Below are 24,637 nucleotides of genomic sequence, written 5' to 3' on the forward strand. Positions count from 1 at the left end.
CATCCTATCTTTCTTACTATGGAGGTCAACGGCTACAATCAGTTACCATCATTTATCAAAATCTTTTTTATGTATCTTCTTATGTGGTCATAATAAAAATAAATTCATACAGGTATAGAAAAACACAAGGATGAGAAAATGATTACAGATTTTTTATTTTTGTGTGAACTATCCCTTTAAATTTTTATTTCAATTGTTTAAATGCACTTATTTTCCAGTAGTTGTCCCACTCGTGCTTATGTAGTTGTGTCTTAAATTGTCCTTTACAATCTATGCTGATTTTACAAAGCATACGGCTCATCGCATACGGGTAATGCCTTCATTCTTGTATTATTGTGCTATAAAATATATATATTCCTCATTTGCACATTTTTTTATCCGCAGTTTACAGTCAGTATTTACACTTGCATAGTTTGCACGCATAACTTTAACATTGTGGCAAGCCACGTGTAACCATAAAATCAGGATGACTTTGATATCAACAATTAATTTGGAATAATCCAAATAATTCAATATTCATATCAGCAGTTTTAAACGAACAGTATGTAGGATTGTGGCCAAAACTGGTACTGCAATCACCCAACTTGTGGCCAATACACAACATGACAACATAAACATCAGTTGAGAGCTGCAACTCCACTTTTTAATTGACAATATCCTGGCCAGACCACTGTTGTCAGTGATATAAGTATTTGAAATGAAAAATATTTCTTAATGTCTAGTGACATATCAGGGCCATTTTATGATTAATTTATATAAATTTCTTACATACTGTTCCTTTAACAAGTGGTCTCAGGAAAACATTTCCACAAGCTTGCACTTGCAATATAACGTTACATGCAAATACAGCATTTATACTATAATTCACAATTTTGTTTATGTTATTATGATAATCTTCACTTTAAATATTCCCAGCTAAGGATAATTGACGTATTTTGCCATCTTTTTTAAATATATAATTTAAAATGTATTAAAGATGTTTCATAGAAATACTTTAATTCGTCAGTTATTTACTTCATTTTCCCAAACGCGTTCGATGACAGCGTAACATTATTGTTCCCTCCGGGCTGCCGTACTTCGCCTCGTTCTCGCTTTCAGTCGGTCCCGCAGTGAAGATGGCGGAAGCTCCCCTGCGGCCCGGCGGCTTCTTCTGTCACCAGTGCTCGGCAGAGATCAGCCCGCGACTCCCGGTAAGACATCACCGATTTAACGGGCCTTGTTTAAAGTCCGTACTTTTGTATACAAGCATTTAACAGGCCTAACATGCTCGTTTATGACGCGTTTTTCTGCGCTAACAGTGCTAAAGGCTAACAGGCTGCTGGTTGCCAATAGCAACAACTGGCCTTAAAACGAGTATTTAATAAAATTGTATTTAATTTAAGGTGTACTAATTAATTCTTACAGACTCTGACAGTTCTGATCTTAGATTAAAGTGCTCTTCGAAGCTCGTGTGATTGTTTAATCTTGCTCTGTGTAGATGGATAAACACAAGGCTATAATGGTTTGGAGACCATCTGGTTAGTTTTACTAACAAGTATTGGGTTTTGGTAGGATGTTATTTGTTGTTATGTGCTTGTCAGGTATGGTCTAGTTGTCGTCTTCGTGATTCTCTTGGTTTTCAGTGGGCTGATTATGAGTTAAGTTGGTTTTTGTTTATTATTAGTCAATTTCTATTATTTGTGTGATTATGTATGAAGTTAACTATGTATGATTATACGTCTGTCATGCGTCAGTGTTTTATATTGGGTTTGTGTGTTTATAATTCATGTATTTTAATTTACTGTAAAAAAAGATTTTTGAGATCATCTACCATAGTTGGTTGGTTGTTATGGGATCAGCTGGTTGGTTTTGCTAAATGATTACAATTATTTAGAAATGGGTAATGTAATGTCTTGTTTATTAGTTGATCATTTATTAGCCTGTGTATTATTCCTGATTTTGGTGTCTGATCTGTGTAGTTAGTTGGCTATGAAGTATTTGCCTGACTATAATCGAAGTCAACCAATTAATCGAAGTCAACCAATCAATCACTGACTTCCATTGTATTTTTTCCTATAGTCAATGGGTTTTGTCAACTGTATGGTTACCAATATTTATCAAAATATCTTCTTTGTGTTTAACAGAATAAAGAAACTCAAACAGGTTTAGATCAACATGAGAGTGAGTAAATGATGACATTTTTGGGTGAACTTTCACTTTGAAGGGCATGTAAGGGTCATTCGTAGTAGTTGACTAAGCACACCGTGTATGTCAGTGAAGGTCAAACTGTTATTACAACCTCAATTACAGTAAACTTAATTAGAGGTCCACTGATAGTAGATTTTACAGATACCTATAGACGGTTTCAGCAGTAACAACATAAACAAGCGGCTGTCGTGGTCCGCACGTAACTTCCGGTAAACTCGGCTTATATTAAGTAACAACAAAGTTCTTTAAACGTAGTTTATTTATATAAAAAGCAAAAAAACGACAGATTACCTAGGAAACCAGAACATTTGTTATTCTCGACGAGGCTTTTGTTCAAGAGATCAGTTTAGCAACTAGTCAGACCATTGAAAAAAAAAAAAAACGGATGTAAAGTTCAGATCCAGACGTGTATCGCATCAGCGCACGTGCGTCCGATGAAACCGTCTATAACTAGGTTGGTCTGTATTTGCCAATAACGATTAATCGATTGATACTAGGGATGCGGCGATATACACTAATAATACCTGGCTGAAAACTATTCTGAATCGCACAGCCGATATTATGCACAGCTCTTTCATGTACTATGGCTTTTGATCAGTAAGTCCTTATCGATCTGAAATCCCTGTTAGTTTGAGTCGTTTATAACATGCATTTGAAAAGCAACACTCATCAGACATAATCATTATAAAATACCTGAAATGGTTTAAAGAACAGCAATATAAACATATGCTTACGCCATTTAAGGGGGATGTGTGTGTTAATGGTTCTTCTTCTGCGGCACATATTGAGTTTCTGCACGAGAGCTCCCTCTGCCTTTTGGATGTAGAGACATTTCACCCTTATTCATTGAGAAGCATAGCAAGCATCATTGCCCGATTTATCGGTCCTTCTCTTACCAATACTAGGCATGGGCCGGTATAAGATTCTGGCGGTATGATAACCTTTAGCAAAAATACCACGGTTTCACGGTGTTGCGGTATTGCCATTGCAACACTAAAATGTGTTATTTTCAAATGCCAGGTACAATAAAGCCTTTAAATTATAATATGCTTTCAAAACATATATAATATTTTCGTAATATATATTAAATGTAAACATCAAATCAATCACATGACTTCATGATTTAATGAATTTTGTATAAACACAGCTCATACCTTGGAGACGGTATCACAGAACATTTTAGTGGTTTTGAAACCTTGACTGTTTTAAACCTCGGTATACCTTGAAACCGGTAATCGGCCCATGCCTAACCAATACTGGATAAAAAATAACCATATCACTCAACAGTAACAAAATTTATAAAAAAAAGTAATAAAACAACAGTACTGAACCATGAAAGTGTGCTAAATGAAATAAATGTATCAATTAAAATTAGGGGTGTAACGAATAACCGTGCAAATGCGCGTTTTCTCAATTAATGAATTTGAATGAATTACGGTGAAATCCCGGCACATCCGAACGCCAGGGGGTGCTCTCATGCAGAAACTCCCTTTGTAACACACAAGAAGTATCATTGCAAACACTATTCCAGGAAATGTGTCTACACAGGAATATTTATACGCTGTTCTTCAAATTGTTTCAGGTATTTTCATGATAATAAAGAATATTTTGAATGATTTTGCTTAACGAGTGTTGCTTTTTTAAATGCACGTTATAAACGACTCCGACTCATAATGATTTTAGATTGATAAGGACTTCCTACTGACCAAATGCCGTAGTACACGCACAAGCTGTGCATAAAACAAAGAATCGCAGCCTTGCGATTCAGAATCGATTTCAGACAGGCATTTTTAATGGGGACCGCGATTGAATCGCGATTGAATCGTTACATCCCTAATTAAAATATATTAATTATATTAATAAGTATTTAAGTAAATTAATCTGTGAAATAGTCTCACTGGTAACATTGAAATAATATAAATTTATTATGTATATTTTATGTGTGTAGTCTTGTAGGCAAAATTTTCAACATGGTTAAATGCTAAAACTAGTTTCAGATAGAAAGAGCTTGAAAAATCCTTAACAGTGACACCAAGACCATGTTTTTGGGTTCAAGGAAAAACAAAATACTGGCCATTCGAAACTTTATTTTGTCCCTTGTTTTCCATTTTGCAAGTGGTAAAACTCCCGTGGTCGTCGTTCAAATTCATTGACATTTTGTTCACTTGTAGTTTTGCAGTTAAACTAAATATCTATTACAATTTCAAGAATGTTTTTACTCTGCACATCGCCTGAGGAAATCCGAAGTTGCGTTAAGCGGAAACAAGATGGAAATAGTCACAAACCTACTTGTAGTTAATTTGCTTCTGTTTTAATTAGTGATGCACCGATGTATCGGCCGCCGATATTTATCGGCCGATTTTTGATGAATTTGAAACCATCGGCATATCGGCAGTGGCACGAGAAAGGCCAATACCGATTGTTTATTAATTAACTGCATAAAGAAATCCATTATATGTAAAAAATGAGTTAATGTTGTTAATAAAATAAATGCTGAATAGCAAAAACCACCTTTGAAGGTTGTCATGCTGTCTTATTATATTTTTTTAGCTTAATTTGTGCCTCTCTTATTATGTTGGTAAGTTGAATGTTAATAAGATCCAATCCATGTTCAGTAAAAATTATTTGATGCAGAAATAAACTAGCTTATAGACCAACTGTATAGTATTGTATAAAAGTGTTTAATATTGGTATCGGCATCGGTATCGGCCAGAAGTTGTCTGTTTAAATCGGTATCGGTATCGGCCTAAAAATATCCTATCGGTGCATCCCTAGTTTTAATACAAATCAAAATAACAAAAGATATATTGCAGTGATGATGAAGTCAGATTTTGATTTGTTTGGTATGTTAATGTAGCTGACAGCTGCATATAGTTCACTTTCTCTAGTCATCATTGACTTAAAATATGCTAAATCATGGATAAAAGTAACCGATTGTTCCACCAATGAACTATTGCTGCCGATTAATCTGCAAAACTGATTAATCGTCTACCTCTAAACTTAAGTGTATACAGTTAAGTGAAGCAAAGATAAGTGGTTTGTGTTAAACTGTAGCCTTATGTTACTGTCAGCTTTCCCACTGTTGACTCGGAGGGCCACATCAAGAATAAATCTTTCCTAAACCATAGACAAATTTTTTACTGTATGTCATTGTAAGGTTTCACTGGGGAACAGGACGTTGAATGGATGGTTTCACACAGTTCGGTGCTATTGTTGTTCTCCTGTTATTGTGCAGAGCCTCTAGAAAGAGCACAAACAGGGCTCAACGTCAGCTAGATGTCATCATACAGACCGGAGAGGTCACAGCACTTCTGTATGTCATCAGTCAAGTTCTTCTTTCTTATGCAGATGGTTCCAGGACATCAGACAGTCAAGGAAATACATTGTGCTGTATTTCTATTAGTTTTCTTATTGTACCCTTCAAACTTTAGGGCTGGACCAGAATATTTGATTATTCGAATATTTGTTCAGTGGGTTGACATTCTTTTTTACAACATTATTAGCGTTACTGCAGAGCCTCTGCCAAGCAGGTAGTGCCCTTTACACTCCCATTCTATAGGGGGCAGAGTCTCTGCTAATAATGTTGTAAATAATGTTCAATTTCTCAATCCATTTTTTAAAATCTGATCTATTTGCTTCACAAGAAGTAAGTATGTCACCAGGTCTCAAGGGAAGTACTTTTGTATTTGATATATCTGCTTTTGAGCTCTTAAAGTTACGGCTATGTTGACTTGCAAAGTCAATGCAAAGGCATGAATAGACGCAAATTTGCTTAAGACGATGGGAGTGATGCGAATTGGGTGGTGCGATTTCAGCGAAAACATGCACTATGTTGTACCAGGCTGAAAAATTTGCATGACACAAAGTTTAATCAACTTGAATTATGGATGCATAACGATTAATCACGATTAATCTATAGCAGAATAAAAGTTTTTGTTTACATCATATATGTGTGTAAACTGTGTATAATAACTTTGTATAGAAAAAAAGCACACACATGCATGCATACATTTAAAAAAAGTTTACATGTGTATATACATTTATATATTAATGTATAATTTATATTATATATAAATATTTATATTTTTCTTAATATTATAGATGCATGTGTGCATATTTATATATACATAATTATTATTCACAGTTCACACAAACATAAGATGTAAACAAAAACTTTTATTCTGCTATAGATTAATCGTGATTAATCGCTATTAGGGGTGGCACGGTTCACAAAATCCTCGGTTCGGTTCGTATCACGGTTCTATGGTCACGGTTCTCGGTTCAGTACGGTTCTTGTTGTTATTTTTTCTTTAAATTTTTAACACTCCAGAAATGTATTATCTTATTAATGTATTAATTATCCATACTTTAGGATACAGTATTAAAAAAAAAGTTATATCATGTAATCATGCACAAACTGAATTTGACTTTAAGCACATTATTGGGACCATCTCTGAGGAAAGCCAGGTGAGATTTTGATAGAGCAAGAGGGAAGACATTGATGATTTCAACATGCTTTTCATTTATTTGGCAAAAAAAGAGAATGTGTATTGCCATCTACATGAACTTTATGTGCATTTTTAGCACACAAAGATAACTTGCATTTATTAAAATGCCAACTTCAGTGTAGCTCTTAGATTTATCACTGAGAGGCTGCTTTAATACTGAGAGTTTATGTGGACGAGAGAGAAAAATAACCTTTAAACCTGTAATATTTAAATCCGTCTCTTTTGTCCACTTTTGACCACTTCTGTCCTGATTACTTTGAGGGGCAATTTCTGAAATAAGATCGCGCAACTTTCACACGCTAGCAAAATGAAACTACGGTAAATCAGCCGCTTTCGCTTTATCAATGAAAGGCTAAAAATAGCGCTGAATACGAAAAGACGTAAGACAGTGTTCAGTACCTCAGATTAGATTAGATAAATGGTCGGAGAGAAGGTGGTCTCCTGGGGCTGTTCGAACACATTCAACCCATAGACTGCAGTTCAATCTATTGTTTTATTTCCGCTGTCATCATAAGTAACATGAAATAAAAATATGTTTCCACACACCAAACTTATACGACGCTGGCGCATCCTCCAACTGCGGTCAGACTTCCTTTTCTCTCCCACTTGCCGTTTCTACACGTAACATAACCTGCAGTACTTTAACTCCAAACCAGTCACCTCTTCTTTCGCGGAAAAGGGAAACACGCAATCTGAGGTCACATACAGGGCATGAACCTACATTGTGCATGCCATGAACCGTTGAACCGTGCGGTACACACGCGCTCCGAACCGAGACAAGCGAACCGAACGGTTCGGATTTTTTTCATGGACCGTGCAACCACTAATCGCTATGCATCCCTAACTTGTATATACAATGCATTTAAACTTTCTTACAAAAATTAAGTTAAATTACTTTATTTTGCATTTACAATTCTTAGTAATTCCTCACTAGTCAAGAAAGTTGAAATTAATTTGTAATTTCAAGTTGATTAAACTTAATGTAAGTGTACAAAATTCCTTGTTGCAATGTATGAGTTTTGATATTTGTATAGATCTGTATTGTTTTTAAATGTTTGCTATTAGGGATGCATAACGATTTATTGCGATTAATCTTTAGCAGAATAAAAGTTTTTGTTTACATCACATATGTGTGTGAACTGTGTATAATAATTATGTATGTATGTATGTATGTATGTATATATATGTATATATGTATATATATATATGTATGCATGTATGCATATACATATATATATATATATATGCACAAATGCATTTATAATTTTAAGAAAAAAATATATTTATATATTAAAGGTAGGGTAACAGATTTGCTCCTGAAACATTTTTAGTTATGCTGGTTAAAAGTCTCCTCACATTCTGATAGCAATCACTGTGTTAAGTTGTTTAAATGTATTTGTAAAAATTTATGTCATCTGTGAAAGGCGTAGGACCAAAAAATGTTCAGCAAATCATAGATTTCGGTCCGAACGGACGTTTCCTTTTATGTCCCTCATACGTAAGCGTAATTTGAATTCCCACCGCGCAGCGAGTCCACGCAGATACCATACGTCATCGGCGCGTTCACGTGCGCTCTGTCTGTAAACAGCGAGAACAGCAAACTTTTCTGCTGAATTGACAACCTACACAGGAGCAACAAAACTAAATGCATCTTTTATAACAACAACAGCAAAAACTGCCTGGATCAGCAAGAGCAAAAACTCAAATTAACATCGGTAACTTTACCGCGAGATGCAAACAGCTACAGGAGGCAAAGGGTCTGAAAGGGTCGTTGTTTATTTTGGTAAGGTAGGTACGCGATATGTTTGTATTGAGATGGATTCAGATATTCTACTTTGATGAAACGTTGTGTTGCTTATGAAATTTGTGTTCGTTTTCCGGATTAGCATAACGATATAGTTACTACGTCTACACAATCGAACGTGTGCTTAAACTAATTCTGATGTAAACCAGTTGTTTATGTTGGTTATTTTGGAAGTGTTATTCACTTTGTACTGCAAAGTTTTCTCACTGCTGAATGAGACATGAGATGTGACCGTCTGATCTGTGCGTGTTCATGTGTTTTAAAAGAGGCGTGACTTTGGATGGCGATTTGACTTGAGGGTGGGATCGGGATTTCATTGCTAGGTGGCTACCGTTAGCATTTTTCAAAATGTGTTACCTAGGGATGTTAACAATTAATCGATCTTCGATTAATTGTCGATAAGAATTTACTCGATAAAACTTAACGATTGTTGAAAAACAAGATCATGCACGTGTGTGCGGCGCCTGCGCAAAACACCTACAGTCGGAGAAAAAAAATTAAGCGAGCGCGCAAAAGTTAAACTACTAGCTATGATCACAAGGATGCTCGATGCCAAGAACACGCATGTGCTTTTTAACGTCATGCGAGACGAGGCTGGCTGGCTGCCAACGCAACGAAATTACATCCGCAGTGGATCTGAGAAGGTCCGATGCAAATACGTTTAGGATACTGAAAGCAAAGACCCTCTTCAGGCAAGCCTGCAAGATTAGCATACCAACGCTGCTATATACAGAGAAGGAGACCAGAAGCCGTTTTTAATGAACAGATTAAAATGTAATCTTAAATTATGGCAAGAAACTGTCAAATGTAAACTGTAACTGACTGTTGTTACACCCTGAATGCCCGCAATATATATCACTGATCATCATTATTGACTGGCTGAGGCGCTGCGTGTTTTCTAATGGAAGGTTGCCATCTCCATAATATAAGCATCTTTGCTGAAAGTACGTCTAAGCTGAGGTGACGACGAGAAAAGTGCCCTTTGTGTGCTTCTTGGATATAATTACAAACAGTGTATCAACGACTCGGAAAGCGAGGTAAACAACTTGATAAATAACACTTGATGATAATAAAACTGTTATTTTGACATGGACTTTCATGCGTCTGTTTCAGAGTCCCCATGTGAGGCGGAGTTATACACTGTGTCTATTAGTCATTATATTTCATTACGAGATAAGTTTAAATTGATGATTTTATCAAAACAACAACTACATTAACTCATTTTACAATCCCACTAGCATGTTATTTAGACAAAATAAAATTTTTTAATTCGCGTGAGGAAGCTGTCGTTTTTTATGCACACTTTTATGTTATTGGATATGCCACTGCAGTGAAGGCTTATTGCACTATTACTGTTAACGATTATTCGATTGATTGATCGTTAATTTAAATGATCATCGAATATGGGAAATTGCATAAATTGACATCCCTAGTGTTACCCTACCTTTAAGTATTTATATTTATATATAATATAAATTATACATAAATATAAAAATGTATATTCACATGTAAACGTTTCTTAAATATATACATGCATTTGTGTGCATTTATCCATACAAAGTTATTATACACCGTTCACACACACATATGATGTAAACAAAAACTTTTATTCTGCTATAGATTAATCGTGATTAATCGTTATACATCCCTATTTGCTATCCTTTACAAATACGTTCTGCATCATGAATACACTTGTTAGCTCCCATGCAGGACCTTCAAGGACCTGATTGAGAACCTAATTTAGTCTTCTTGAATTGTGTTTATTAAAGTAGAGTTGTGATTTTTGTTGTAGGAGTACATCTGCCCACGCTGTGAATCTGGATTTATCGAGGAGTTACCTGATCAGGGAAGGTACAGTATTGAATTACTTCAGACACAAACTCAAAGGCTGTTCTGTGCTTCTATCAAAGTTAAGATCTGTTTCTGTGTGAGAGATTTCTTTTTCTGAAAACCCAATCTGTCATATGTGTACTCGTATATGGGCATTTTCTCAATTACGTATTGCCTTTTTGCTTTGATTACATTACAAACTTTATGGTCAATCCAGGGCAGAGAATGGTTCCACGTCGACGTCCTCTACTGAAGAGAACCGACCCCCATTCGAGGTGAGATCGTTTTTCTCAATTACGGTAAAAGTTACAGTATTTTATGACATCATTGTCATTTTTGCGTCCTACGTGTTGTCTGAGCATATTTGACATGCCATGATGTAACTCTAGGTTCACACTGCTGCCGGCAAGAGCACCAAAAAATGCTCTGGCTGCCCTGCCAACGTCCAATTGGTTGCCACCAAGCCGTGTCATAGCTCATTACCATAAAGTTAAGTTCATTTCAATTGGCCTTGATGCTCACATTGCCGGAGCTCGTGGCCAACTCTCATAAAAAATGAATGACTTTCGGCCACTTTGACACTCTTGCCGGGGGCGGTGTGAATGCAGAGAAAGGGTTTATCTTGCAAACATAAAGAAGTGGGTTTAAAACAAGAACTACTAGATGCCACTCGATGACTAAAAACATTGGACTTTGAAAGCTTCAAATCCGTTTGATTTAAGGTCATCTTGAACGTGAATGGAAACTCAAGAAGATAAAAACAATCACTTATGTCTTGAACACAAACTAAAGGGATCATTAGTCTGTTGTACTGTATAAACTAATGTGCAGTGTTCAAAATCGCCCCAGTATTGAATCTACATTAGGGAAATCATCCGTGTGAGAAGCCTGAAGGGTGTTTAAAGCTCTTGTGTTTAACCATTACCTGCTCTCTATCTTCCTCCAGAATGTGGACCAACACTTGTTTACGTTCCCACATGGTTACGGACAGTTTGCTTTGGGAATTTTCGATGAGGGCTTTGACTTCCGGGCAGGTTTGCCCGCGGAGGATAACCGTGACACAGAGAACCGCAGAGAACGGGAAATGGCATCACGACAGCGGTACAGTGCGAGACAACCACGGGGACGCCACGTTCCCCGGAGACAAGGAGTGCGGCATGAGGGTGTGCCAACTTTAGAAGGGTGAGATATCAGGATGAACCTGTATTATTGAATTATTCTGTCTGTTTTACATTTTGCTTTTGCAAATGAAAATTTCTATTCAAATAAACTGATTTTTTAAGGTCTTTAGAGTTCTCACAGTCTACACTACATGGTTATAGTGTATGTATACATACAATCTAAAATGTGTATCGTAATCAGTAAAAATAATATTAAAGAGCCCCATTACATTGGTGTAATAGTGTAATTATTGTCCACATATGGTTCATTTTTGTTGCTCCTCTATGCCCCACCTTTCTGAAATGCGTCAATTTCTACAAAGCTCATCGTTCTGAAAAGCACGTTGTGCTCTGATAGGTTAGCCTTTCAGTGCATTGAGATTGGCCGAAATATCTCAAACGTAACAGATTGGTAAGGTTAGGATACTAAAACATAAAACCATTTCTGCATTTGTAATCATAGAAACAACAAGAACTAGTCTGCACTACTAAAAACTTGTGTAGTGTTTAAGTCATGGTTTAAATAGTCAGTAGTAAAATCTTTAAATATGAAAACATAGACTACTTACAAGCTGTGAGTCAGAAGCAGGTGTAATTGTGATCATGACTGTCGTGTCCATGTCAAAACACAGCAGAAGTAAACATTGCCTACAATCCTTGCGTTCATTATAGTACAAGAAAAGTTGGAGACGACTTGTGTCATCGTAAACTTTTAGATTTGTAACTTTGCAGATTGTTATGTGTTAACACACACTTACACACCAAAATAAATGTTAAATCATGAAACAGAAAATAGGGGCTCTTTAATAAAATACTGTAATTACAAATTCATTTGGCAAGAGCTATGGGAATCTTGCTTATTACTATAGACTTAAACACATAGATGCAAAAGCCGCAAAATGCCACCACTTTAAATAAGATACCCTCGACACATATTATATGTTTATCAAATACTTTCATTTAAAATCAGCTTAATTCCAGCCTCAGGCCATTTATAAATACCACTTTGTTAGCAGAATCCTTTAAATACAATTTTATAGATTTTTCAGCAAAGTCCTCTAAGTGCACAGAAAAAAAATTGCATGAATAAAAGCGCACAGACATTAGATGACAAGCCAGAGCTTGACATTTTCGTGATGGAAATATGCACTTTCTGAATGCAGAACTTCATAAAAACACCTGCAAGGCCTGAAAGAGATCAAGCCTCAGCCAAGTAAGAAAAAGTAACGCAAAAGTAACTTAAAAGTAACGTAAGTATTACTTTCCATGGAAAGTAACTAAGTAAAGCAATTAGTTACTTTTTTGGGGAGTAACTTAATATTATAATGCATTACTTTTAAAAGTAACTTTCCCTAACACTGGTAATGACATATCATGAGCCTTAAACACGATTGTTTCCTCCTTATGTAAACCTTAGGCATGCAAAAGACTGCTGGAAAACAAACCAATCTCAACATAACACCGACTGTGACATTACAGTCGAGATGTACGCTCTCAACATTAAGCTACATTGTTGTTACAATGCTAAAAACAAAGTTGTGACTGCTGAGTTAGCACTATATGCTAGTTAATGCTATATGCTAGCATTTAGGCTGAAGTTGGGGTGGTGATGGCGCAGTCAGTGGATAAGATACACGCCTTTGGTGTGAGAGACCCGGGTTCGAATCCACTGTGACACACCATTGTGTCCCTGAGCAAGACACTTAACCCCTAGTTGCTCCAGAGGCGTGTGACCTCTGACATGTATAGCAATTGTAAGTCGCTTTGGATAAAAGCATCAGCTAAATGAGTAAGTAAGTTCTACTTTTGAGGTTATAGTTACGTTTTGCTGGTCCATACTGAAAAAAAAAACACAAACTTTCACTCAGAAAGGTCCATTAACAATTTTCTAATAATTAATTATTCCTTAAAATCTGTATCTTCATCTGATACACACTCAAACATAAGGTCTGTTTACACATACACAGAGCTACTGAACTTAATTGCTCTGAGAAACAGCCAATCAGAGCAGAGCTCAACATTAACATTTATGACCCTTTCATATAAGGTGACAATAGACCATTTCATTCTAAAGGGGATCGCACACCGGCCGCGCAGCTCAGCTTCTAAAAAAAACAAACACATTGTTTTCTATGAGTATACGCACACTGGCGCGCCGCCCAGCTTTGACTCAGGAAGTTGCTCAAATCCCTGTGGCGCCACACAGCGCCACTCACATAGTTTAACATTAAATAACATCATATTTGTCCCAAATCATTAACGATTAACATTGGCTGCTAACGTATATTTAGCATTTTGAAGTAGATGCTATCTGACGAAGCTTACGCTATTTAATGTGCACTTCCGGTTTACAATACCTCCCAAGTTTTCCTAGACGCGACGCTGAGCTGCGCGGCCAGTGTGCGATCCCCTTAAGAGTAAATCCTAGGGTTGTAAATGGACGTGAAAAAACTTTCTGGATAATTTTTGCACTTAAACAATTTAATAAATTATTTCAATTAAAGGTATTGCGGAGGATTTTCTTTTTCCGGGTGGATCATCAAGACTGTTGGTCCTCTTAGTTGTCAATCAGGAGTGTTGCGCAATTGCATTTTTTTAAAAGTGGAGAAGGCGGTTCTTTTCTAAAATTCGAGAAAATCCTCCGCTACACCTTTAATTCTGTGGCACCTTTAAAGGAGGTTTAATTAATTTTTTTTTACCTTTTACCTTTATTTAGAAAGGGCCGTGAAAAGTGACTTTTTTAGAAATGGAGATTTTTGGGTTTACATGAAAGACTTTATTTAATTATTATTTTTTCAATCACTGACTAATAACCTTTTCAGTGCCATTAAAGTAAAATTACTGAACCTAAACATAATAGCCTGATAAAAATGCTCATTTACAAGAAAACATGTCAGACACACTTAAAGGGTTTTGCTTTTCAGCTCTTCATATGATCCTAAGAATATTTACATTTTTAATGCATGGAATAAAGCAAGTGATTTATTTGAAGCGATTGTGTTTCTTCACAGAATAATTCAGCAGTTAGTGAATGGGATCATTGCTCCGACAGCTATGCCAAACATGGGCATGGGGCCATGGTAAGTCACCATGAAATTGTTGTGTCTTTACATCATTGCCATGTGATTGTATACGACTGCACTATAAACTCTGTGCTGCAGGGGAATGCTGCACTCAAACCCAATGGACTATGCATGGGGTGCCAATGGATTAGACACCATCATAACACAGGTATACTACACTACCCACTTTCTGTTTCATAGCCGTGACCCTATTGAAATTATTTTCGGGCACTGCGTCATATCATTGCGCCTCCTGCAGCCATTGTATGACAGCAAAGTCCTTGATTATTACGCCAGAATGAGAGTATAGTTCCTAGACATATCGGCCTAGAAAATCACAACTTTTAATTTTCCGTTGGCCCTAGTACACGATGTAACTACAGAAGAGTCAAGTTTGAAATTTAAATTAAAAATATTGAAACTCTTTGGGTATTTGGTTATTTATTGTTGAGCGCGATGCTAAAATGGTCTAATCAGATTCAATGGATTGTGCTAACTAGCTATGCTAAAAGTGCTCACGCAAGACCCAGAGATCAGCTGAATGGATTCCAAAACGGTAAAAATTTAATATTTAACTCTAGCGGAGCTGGAAAATCAGCATATTTCCAATGAAAGTGGAGTGTCCCTTTTATATTGACTGGTTTTGTGGTCCAGGGTCACATTTGTGGTTTTTGTCCCTGTAGTTATTAAATCAGTTTGAAAACACGGGTCCCCCTCCAGCAGATAAAGAGAAGATTAAGAGTCTCCCTACAGTTCACATCACAGAGGAGCACGTGGGTAAGATCATAAACATCATCCCTGCAAGTCTGATCTGTCACTGCACACTGTACCAAAAACACTTAACGTGCTTAAATGATATGTTTGTGTGTCAGGTGCTGGTTTAGAGTGTCCTGTCTGTAAAGAAGACTACAGCACAGGAGAAAACGTCAGACAGCTTCCCTGCAATCATCTCTTTCATAATGACTGTATAGTGCCCTGGCTTGAACAGGTGACTTAACCATTCAACCTTGGATCAAATCTTTTAAGTAAACTCAAATGTATTTAGTTGCTAAAACATATTCTGCATAATAGATTTGGTGGTGTTATCAATTCGCCAGCATGGGTGAGCTACATACGTCTTCACATCTTTCTCCCCCTTCCTGTTTTCCAGCATGACACATGTCCAGTCTGCAGGAAGAGCTTGAGTGGGCAGAACACAGCCACGGATCCGCCCGGCCTATCAGGGATGAACTTCTCTCCAATTTCCTCCTCCTCTTCATCCTCCAGCTCTCCAAGCAATGAGAATTCCACCAACAACTCGTAAGACCTCAGCCCACATCCCGAACACCACATCATCATCATCATCTCAGCCTGAAGCTGCAAACCACTCGACCCGTCTCACCTCCACCAGTAATGCAGCTCGGAGCTGATCTAGAACTCTGTGGAACCAGAGCCGAACCTTAACCTTTGAACCCAACCATCACTAACACGCATTTTAGCGCATTTCACAAACCGGCCTCAAAACCAGGACCAGAGAGGACCGCCAAACCCCTTCGAGAAAAAATTACTCAACAGCTTTGTTTTTTTAAGATTGAGAGCCACTGTTCCTCATAATTTAAATGCACACGGCAGCAGGATGGAAGCAACTGTCTGTATGATGTGGTTTTAATCGACGGAACGCACGATAAGAAGAGAGATGATAACTGCGGCCGACGTGAAGAGATGTACCAAACTGCATTTTAGATTAAGACTTTGTGTTTCTCAAGAGAGGGACGCGTCCAAATAGAACCTTTCGTTTTTTTACTATTTGATTTTTATTTTTCAGATAATAGTGGCTACTAGTATGTGAACGTGCATCCCACAAGGCTCTGTCTTGAGACCATTAAGTTTTTTTTAATGCAAAATTTCCCTTCCAATTCTCCTTGTAGTGAGTACAAAAATATTATTTAAATTGAACTTAAATACATGTTGGTAGTATGTGTTCACTGCCTGCGAGTTTATGATGATTTACACTTTTACATTTTTCTTTTGATTTTGAGATGAAATGTGACCTGTACCATGTACTCATATTTATTGAAAAACATTTCAAGAACAATCGAGCGTCATTGTTAAAAGCCAACTGATCGAAAATATCAGAGCGACGAACTACTAACCCCATTATGTTTTTTGCACGTTTTTTTTTTTTTGCGAACATTGAACAAATGGAAAAGTGTGACTTTCTACATTTAGTATCATCCTTAAAACATGCATTTTTAGACTTTATCCCGATGGGACATTGCCTAATAACACAACAAGACCTCTCTCGCTCACCTTTCTCTTCTTGTCTGTTTCTGGTTTCTCTCTCCACACACATTTCAATTCAAGGCAACTTTTTTAACTTATTTTAAGTGAATGATTTGTTTTTGTACATCATAATAAAAGAAAAGGATGCATCTCTGCTTGTGGTGAAACGTTTCATAAAAACCAATGCATAGTTAGATATAGTTTTAGCTTGAGATTTTTTGTAAAACATGCTGACAAATGGCATGTAAAATATCTACATGAGGTTGCTAGGTACAAGTAAATTGTTGCGTTTAAAATGAATGATGTGATTTTGGTATCAATTTTTACTATACGTAACGCATAAGCTATCATAAACTAACAAATTATGAAAATGCTTTACAACATTTATTAATTATAGTTCATGTAAATTATTAAAGGGCTCATAATGTGAAAATCTGACTTTTTCCATGTTTAAGTGCTATATTTGGGTCCCCAGTGCTTCTTTCATCCTAGAAAACGTCAAAAAGAATGTGACGTAGGTAGCTAGGCCAATTACAATAATACCGTGCCTTTATCTGCACTATCCAACTATGGCACTGCCATTTAGTGCAGAATGAACGAGAGAGAAACAATATATTTGACAGCAAAATTGAGTTTTAAGTTCAACAAACCACCATTATGGTGATCAGTGTTCGCTTTTATCAGCTCATTTGCATTTTAAAGGACACACCCAAAAACTGCTCATTTTTGCTCACACCTACAAAGTGGTAATTTTAACATGATATAATAAATTATCTATGTGACGTTTTAGCTTAAAATACCATATACACACACAATTACTTAAACAATTGTTTTAAGTTTGACAAATTAAGTAACATTAACAAATATTAATAAATGCTGAAAATTTCTAGTAATTTTAACAAATACAATCTTACTGCAGTGTTACCGTAAAAAAAAACTTTCTTAGACTAGGGAAGGTAGTTTTCTCTGAAAGTTTTTTTATAAGCTTTATCTCAAAAGAGCAGGGAAGATTTGATATGCCCACTTTTATATCATTAGATGTAACTAAAATGTGACCCTGGAACACAAACTAGTCATAAGGGTCATCATCTGAAAGCTGAATAAATAACACTGTAAAAAAAATCCATAGAAATTACAATGTTATTGCAGCTGGGTTGCCGGTAATTTACCGTAGATTTAAATTTATGTTATTAAATATATATGTGGTGGCAAGAGTTTGTTCAAAGTTAAATACATTTTAAATATTAACTAGTCTTTATCTGTACAGAATAAAACTATACAATAACAGCCTCATGCAAAGCATTCTGGGAACCAGAAATCATCATCAACCTTTTTCTGATTTTTGCTTCAGATTTTGTTTCCCAGAATGTTTTGCTTGATGCTGTTTGTTTAGTTGTACTCTGTAAAGACAAAGACTTGTAAATGTTAAATGTTCTTTCAACTTTGAACAAAATTTTGCCAGTAAATAACATAAATTTAAATCTACGGTAAATTACCGGCAACCCAGCTGCAATTTCTACAGATTTTTTTTTACAGTGAAGCTTTTCATTGATGTATGGTTTGTTAGGATAGGACAATATTTCGAGATACGACTATTTGAACATCTGAAGCTGCAAAAACTTCTAAATATTGAGAAAAGCACCTGTAAAGTTGTCCAAATTAAGTCCTTAGCAACACATTTTACTACTGATAAATACATTTTTTGATATATTAACAGAAGATATCTCCATGCATGATCTTAACTTAATATCCTATTGATTTTTGGCATTAAAAAATCTATAATTTTGACCAATAGAATGTATTGTTGGCAACTGCTACAAATGTACCTGTGCTACAAATATGCAAGCAGTATAGTTTATTTTAACTAATACTTTAATGTTAATTATTGTTTTTCCTTAAAAACTGGGACCAGAGAGATTTACTTGACTGTTGCATAAAAACAGCTCAAGTGCTTTATCAGTCTTTTTGAAGGATCAAACTGTATGTCAGGTGTCAGAATCCTGTTGTAATCTGTGTACCATTTTTTTTTAAGATGAATCAGAAACCTTTTCCTTTCTTGGAACTTTGCCTTTTATGCAAATGAACCCTAAAGCATCATATTTAAATGTGTCATACCAGGAAGTGAATGCCGGCTCACTTCTATCCTGCAAAGAGAGAGAGAGAGAGAGAGAGAGGAGAGATATTGCTAGTCAGTATAACCACTTTCCCAAGAGTGAAGCACAGTGTGCGGTAGGGAACATGGTGACCTCGCTGACCTCCAGAGGATAAAGCCCCATCGCTGAAGGGATCCCTTTCGCATCCCATTTTCCTCCTTGGCTTTAACAACCTTTCAATGTCATTGCTTCAGGTTTTCTCAAGGTAGGTCTTTCTCTCTGCACCATACTGCTTTGTATTTTCATCACACATCAGCATCGGGCAAGAGGATGACAGATCTTAGCTGGTTTGTCTTGAGAATGATGACAGGCTGCTGAGCTTTGGGGGTGGGCATCTAAAACAATGACTGGAATAAACCAGGTGAGCATCAATGATATTTAAGGTAGATTTAATGCTCTTTGTATCTTTATGTTGTTTTGAAATGTGATTCTGCAGCTGTGGTTTTATAGTTATCATAAAAAGCTTTGATGCTGATGATATGACCTCATTATCTATTTATTTTTCTTAATGCATTTTATCTGTTTTTTTTATTTATGTTTTCAAACATTTCTGTGCTCTTATTTGCACCCATATCCTTGATGTAGGTGAGAATGATTGTAGTATCAGTTTGAGAGCCCTTTTCGGCTGACAAGATCAGACTTTAGTGGCAGGGTGTTTCCTTCAGATTGCTCTTCACATTGAATTACATCTCTAATTTAGGCTCATCTGTTACTAAAGACATTCAACAAGTTCTTGGAAATGTGTTAACCTAACAAAACTCTCTGTTTGTTGCTGTACTACCACTAGGTGGCAGCACACTGCAGTCTGATTTGACTTTTAAAAATGTCATTGACAGCATCCTCTACCTTTACTGCTGTGACGTCACACTGCCATGACGACATTTGCGTTTTTAGGCAAATGCTCCACATGCTTGATGATATGTGCTGCTGAGATTTCAGCCGTATGTTTACATCTGTGACCTGTGAATGAGGCTAAATGCTATTTTAAACAAGTGGTGATACTGTGATGCCAGCAAATGAATAAATTGGGTCATTTTGTCATAAGCCTTTGTAGGTTAAACAATATGTTTTGTGAAATATTGGCTAGATTAATAAATTAGTTAATTTAAGAATGTTTGTAAAAATGACCTTAAAAAGAAATTAGTACTGTCAAAAGATTAATTCCGATGAATCATCTAGAAAATAAAAGTATATAATAAAATGCACGCACATACATTATGCAAATTATTTTGTATGCGATTAATCTTGTCACAGCCCTACAATGAATAGTTAAAGGGCACCTATTATGGCCTTTTTACAAGATGTAATATAAGTCTCAGATGTGCCCAGAATGTGTCTGTGAAGTTTCAGCTCAAAATACCCCACAGATCATTTATTATAGCATGTCCAAAATTATGCTATTTGGGTGAAAGCAAAAACATGCTGTTATAATGTCTGTACCTTTAAATGCAAATGAGCTACAGCTCCTCACTTCCTTACAAACAGACAATGAACGCTTTCAGTTCAAATAGATCTGATTAATACAGTCTGAGACAATAGTATCTAGTAATGCAGGACTGTAAGTGGGCGGGGCTTTATCAATGTGACCTCACATTGATAAGAGAATCAAAACTGCATGTCTAATGAGACTGCTTTGGTTTAATGGGGATTAAAAAACAAGGAGAGGGTGGATTTTTTTTCATCGTGGGGTGGTTGTGTTCGCACAATGCCAACACACAATATGTCCAAACACCTTGTAAAAGTGGATTTTGCATAATAGGTGTCCTTTAACATAATAGCTGTACACCTCAGACGTATTAAAAACTTCATCATTTATCGTTATTTCTTAATAAGCATGCCTTTCGACGCTTATTTTCACAGATCTCATATATATTAGAATGTTGTATTCAGAAATAATAAAACAAAACATCATCATTTTCCAGTCTTTGCATGGATGTTTCCCCTTTTGTGTTACTTTCGAGCAGTGTTTCTCAACCAGGGGTCAAGATTTAAACAACTAAACGTCAGGATATTTTCCATTGTTTTTTTTTTGTCTATGTCAGGTTTTTCAATTTGTGAGTAGAGGGACATTCAAATGTTGATCTAGAAGTCAAAAGGTTGAGTCACTTTCAGAATATTTGTATTCTTTTTGGTTTGCCAGAAGGGGGCAAGAAGTTGTCACCCCTGTATACATGATTTGTAAAATAACAATGGGTAAACTGGATAAAAAACAACAGAGAGAGGCATTTTTTAGGTTTTATGACCTTGATCACAAGAAAAGTGCACAGTTGAACTTGTCAACACTACTACTTTCCCAAAGCAATAGTTAAATACTGTAGTGGCCAAAAGTGAAGATTGAAGTGACTATTTGCAAATTATTTGCTTTTTATAACCGTACAAGTCATAAAATATGGGGAGTATGGTACAAAATTGAGAACTCCTAATGTGATTGTTATTTAATTTATTGATAATTTGGCAGGAGGGCAAACTATATGGGTTTTATTCTAATATGCAAAAAATGCATAGAAAACCAAAAGCTTACAGCAAATATTAAGCATACATTGACTACAGTTTCATCAGTTACTTATATTTTGTTGATCCTTTCTTTTATTTGTTTAAAAAACAGACTGAGCCTTAACCTTATAGGCTTTGCGCATGTGTTGTGTTGTAAAGTTTGCCCAAAGCATGAAATACATTTTATTATAGACATCAATTGTCTTAGTGCGAGCATCACTTTTGGTCACTACAGTATATAGCCTTTAAAAAGTTGACATTTTACTTTTGAAGACCTGACACTTCTTTTTCAAAAAATGTCACGTAGCTCTCTATCTATCCTATTATCACCGCCATCTCTAATTGGTTTCCCAAAGGTAATTACACATCAACTCTGATACACTGGATGACATGGACCGGAACGAGCTTTCACCCGGGTCGGATGTTGCCATGAAAAACACAGCGGCCCATAACAACACAGCCGAACACAACTGCACCAGTAACAGCAGCGCAAAGGGTTGCATAGAGTCCAACTCTGATGCGCTCTTGAAAGGCACTCACTTAGCCATGCAAGAGGCGGATGAAGAAGACACTAAGTTTCATCACCCTCGGCTGAGGAGAGCCGGTGGTGGAGGAGGAGGAGGAGGAGGAGGAGGGGGCAGCATCCGGATTAAAAACTGCACACCGGGAGGAGGAGCCGCGTCAAGGAGCGCCGCGCACCATGAGCAGTCCAGTGCCACAGATGCGCGCCCGGCTGATGCTGAGGGTCGCCACAACATCAAAGGAGGTAACGCGTCTACCGTAGTGGCCAGCGTGACAGTAGAGGCTTGTGATGTTGCAAGCGAAGCCGAAGGCAATAACACCCCAACACCGGTTTCCAGCATGAAATGCAACAAGAACGGGGAATGCAGGCGGGACTCCGGTACGGGGAGCCTGCGGTCAGTCTTGTCCAAATCGGATAGACGGGCAGCGTGCAATTCAGCGACAAGCATGGATGGTATCACCACTCCCGTCGGCTCCCTAACTCAGGGGCAGGAAGCCTCGAATCCCGGCACGACGCCCGTTTCCACAGTCCCGGAGAAGAAAGAATCGAAAGTGTCCTTTTCCAACGCCCCAAGTCGGAAAACCTCTTCCTCCATCCACGGCAACCAACAGCCCCGGAACTCGGTGACATTTCTCAAATCCGAGGACGCGTCTCAGAACGGGGCCGATGATGGCGAAACCCAGGGCAGCCAGGCGAGCTTCATGCAGCGGCAGATCAGCAGCATGCTGCAGCCCGGGGTCAACAAATTCTCGTTACGCATGTACGGGAGCCAGAAAGAGGTGGAGAAAGAGCAGGAACGCGTGAAATCTGCGGGCAACTGGATCATTCATCCATACAGCGACTTTAGGTAAGAGCTCAGGGTGGCACAGGGCAGCCTGCTGAAAGTTTTGTGAGTTTGAACAAGAATATAAATGTGCACATGCTTGCATTTTAATATATCTTTATTACTGACGATATGGAATAGGAAATCGAATTGTTTTAAAATGCTTTAGCATTTAAATGTCAGAAAACTTTCCTGTTCATCTCCATATTAAAATTAGATCCCAGATGTAGTGAATTCAGACCTTCACATTAGGGACATTTTAGTTCCAACAAATAATAAGGAAGCGTTGTCATGCCCACATAAACATTACTGGCTATTTAAGCATGTCATAGCCATTTTTAAGGTTTAAAGGAAAGCACGACGCGATTTTAAGCCATGGGTTAGACTTTTATATAATCACATACAAACTGAATTAATCCACAAATAATAAATATATACTCAAAATACTAAAGCATTAGAACAAAGTGACTGCTATGAAGGCAACTGAAGTGTCTTGGCAAACTAGTGTGTGTTGTTGAACAGATTGGTGTCACAGTGTTTTCATGCAGTCTGTATCAGTGAGTTTCGTCATTTCAGCACCACAGTAAGCGGACAGCGACACGTTTACATTTATTCATCCAGCAGACGCTTTTATCCATGACATTTATAAATGACAATTTAAATAAAATAAATGTTTTAAAAGCCAACAATAAACTCAGTCTGAATGTTTAGCATGTTCAACATATGTCTGAACTGGATTACAAAATGTTTTTATAGCTCACGTATCATATCACTGCTGTCTCTCTCTCATAACTACATTTGACCTAAATCACCAAATGTCTGATCATTTCCCACACCGGACACGATATCGTGAAACTATATTGCGCATGGCACTTCACTTTAGTCTCTTTTGACATTCAGACATGGTAAAATCTAAAGTTAAACATGTGTATCGATCGAAATCCGCAAGCAATAAGTCTGCACAGTCATGCAATCAATCTACATCAGAGAGCTGTCGCCATACAGAAAGTGAAACCCGTGCATATTTTACGCGAATCTAATGTCCCCTTTACAATGTAAAGACCACAATGAAGCTCATTTAGGACGTTTGGCCAACAGTGCAAATGCAAACTTATCCTGGCATTCTGCACGAGGTGCATCACACTCCAAATATGAGTCAGCAGCACCTTGGCGCGCGCCGCTGTGACCTTGAGTTGTACATGCGTGTGAGCGCCGCGCGGAAACGGATCATTTCCGGTCTACGCAGACCTTCATTTTAAACCCTCAGGAGTTGCGCCATTCGTGGTCTTTCGTGTCTGGAAGTTTTTAATAGTCTTGTCCTTCCTACAAGGTCAACATTTACCCTTATTAGACTGGAAATGATTGCATTACGCATTTTAAATATATACCACTCCTTATAATGAAGTAGCAGGTGTCTTTAGAAATATGCATTGTCTGTCTGTGGCATACTAACATAAGTATATTGTATGTGTGCTGTGTGTGTTTAGCAAATAAATTGATGTTTTGAAACCCTGAGTAAAGCTACATATCAAACGTGTAAGACAACCCCTTACAAAATTAACCATGGTTTTATTGTGGTAAATTTAGTAACCATGGTTACTTGGTGTATTGATTGCCATCAGCAAAACCATGGTTTTCAAAATCCACACTCAAATAAAATTGCTAAATAACACTAAAAGCTCGTAATCATAGGGGAACCATTTGTAGTGCTATATAGCACCTATAAGGAACCATCCAAGGGTAATATAGCACCACTACAACACCAGATATGGTTCTATATAGCACAATATGGTTCTACTCGGGTGCTATATGGCACTTAAAATGGTCTCCTA

The 24,637-nt window shown here is 37.1% G+C and overlaps 2 protein-coding genes across 3 annotated transcripts in view; both read left to right on the top strand.

Annotated features, from left to right (window-relative positions):
* Positions 1–1,086: 1,086 nt before the first annotated feature.
* On the top strand, positions 1,087–16,962 carry rnf126 (ring finger protein 126). Its single transcript, XM_065262063.1, has 9 exons — positions 1,087–1,190; positions 10,292–10,350; positions 10,547–10,604; positions 11,276–11,511; positions 14,501–14,569; positions 14,651–14,720; positions 15,235–15,328; positions 15,424–15,539; positions 15,702–16,962. The coding sequence occupies exons 1-9, from the start codon at positions 1,116–1,118 to the stop codon at positions 15,852–15,854; spliced, it is 930 nt and encodes a 309-aa protein (XP_065118135.1). The 5' UTR covers positions 1,087–1,115; the 3' UTR covers positions 15,855–16,962.
* Positions 16,963–18,997: 2,035 nt separating this feature from the next.
* Positions 18,998–24,637, top strand: part of LOC135744243 (potassium/sodium hyperpolarization-activated cyclic nucleotide-gated channel 2-like) — a 93,970-nt gene continuing 88,330 nt past the window's right edge. The window contains exons 1-2 of one of the 2 annotated variants that reach the window (XM_065262246.2): positions 18,998–19,171; positions 21,816–22,829. In XM_065262246.2, the coding sequence (XP_065118318.1) occupies positions 21,850–22,829 (980 nt within the window). In that variant the 5' untranslated portion in view covers positions 18,998–19,171; positions 21,816–21,849. Of the gene's footprint in view, positions 19,172–20,973; positions 22,830–24,637 lie in introns of those variants that run through there. The other variant, XM_065262245.2, reaches the window with a different exon arrangement.

Source organism: Paramisgurnus dabryanus, chromosome 6 (assembly GCF_030506205.2).
Source record: "Paramisgurnus dabryanus chromosome 6, PD_genome_1.1, whole genome shotgun sequence".
Lineage (NCBI taxonomy): Eukaryota > Metazoa > Chordata > Actinopteri > Cypriniformes > Cobitidae > Paramisgurnus > Paramisgurnus dabryanus.

Bases quoted from the DNA above. Each gene is read 5' to 3' on its own strand.
- rnf126 (XM_065262063.1), top strand. From the start codon at position 1,116: ATGGCGGAAGCTCCCCTGCGGCCCGGCGGCTTCTTCTGTCACCAGTGC. The intron at 14,570-14,650 runs GTAAGTCACCAT...TCTGTGCTGCAG, and splicing joins AACATGGGCATGGGGCCATG to GGGAATGCTGCACTCAAACC. The intron at 15,540-15,701 runs GTGACTTAACCA...CCTGTTTTCCAG, and splicing joins TAGTGCCCTGGCTTGAACAG to CATGACACATGTCCAGTCTG.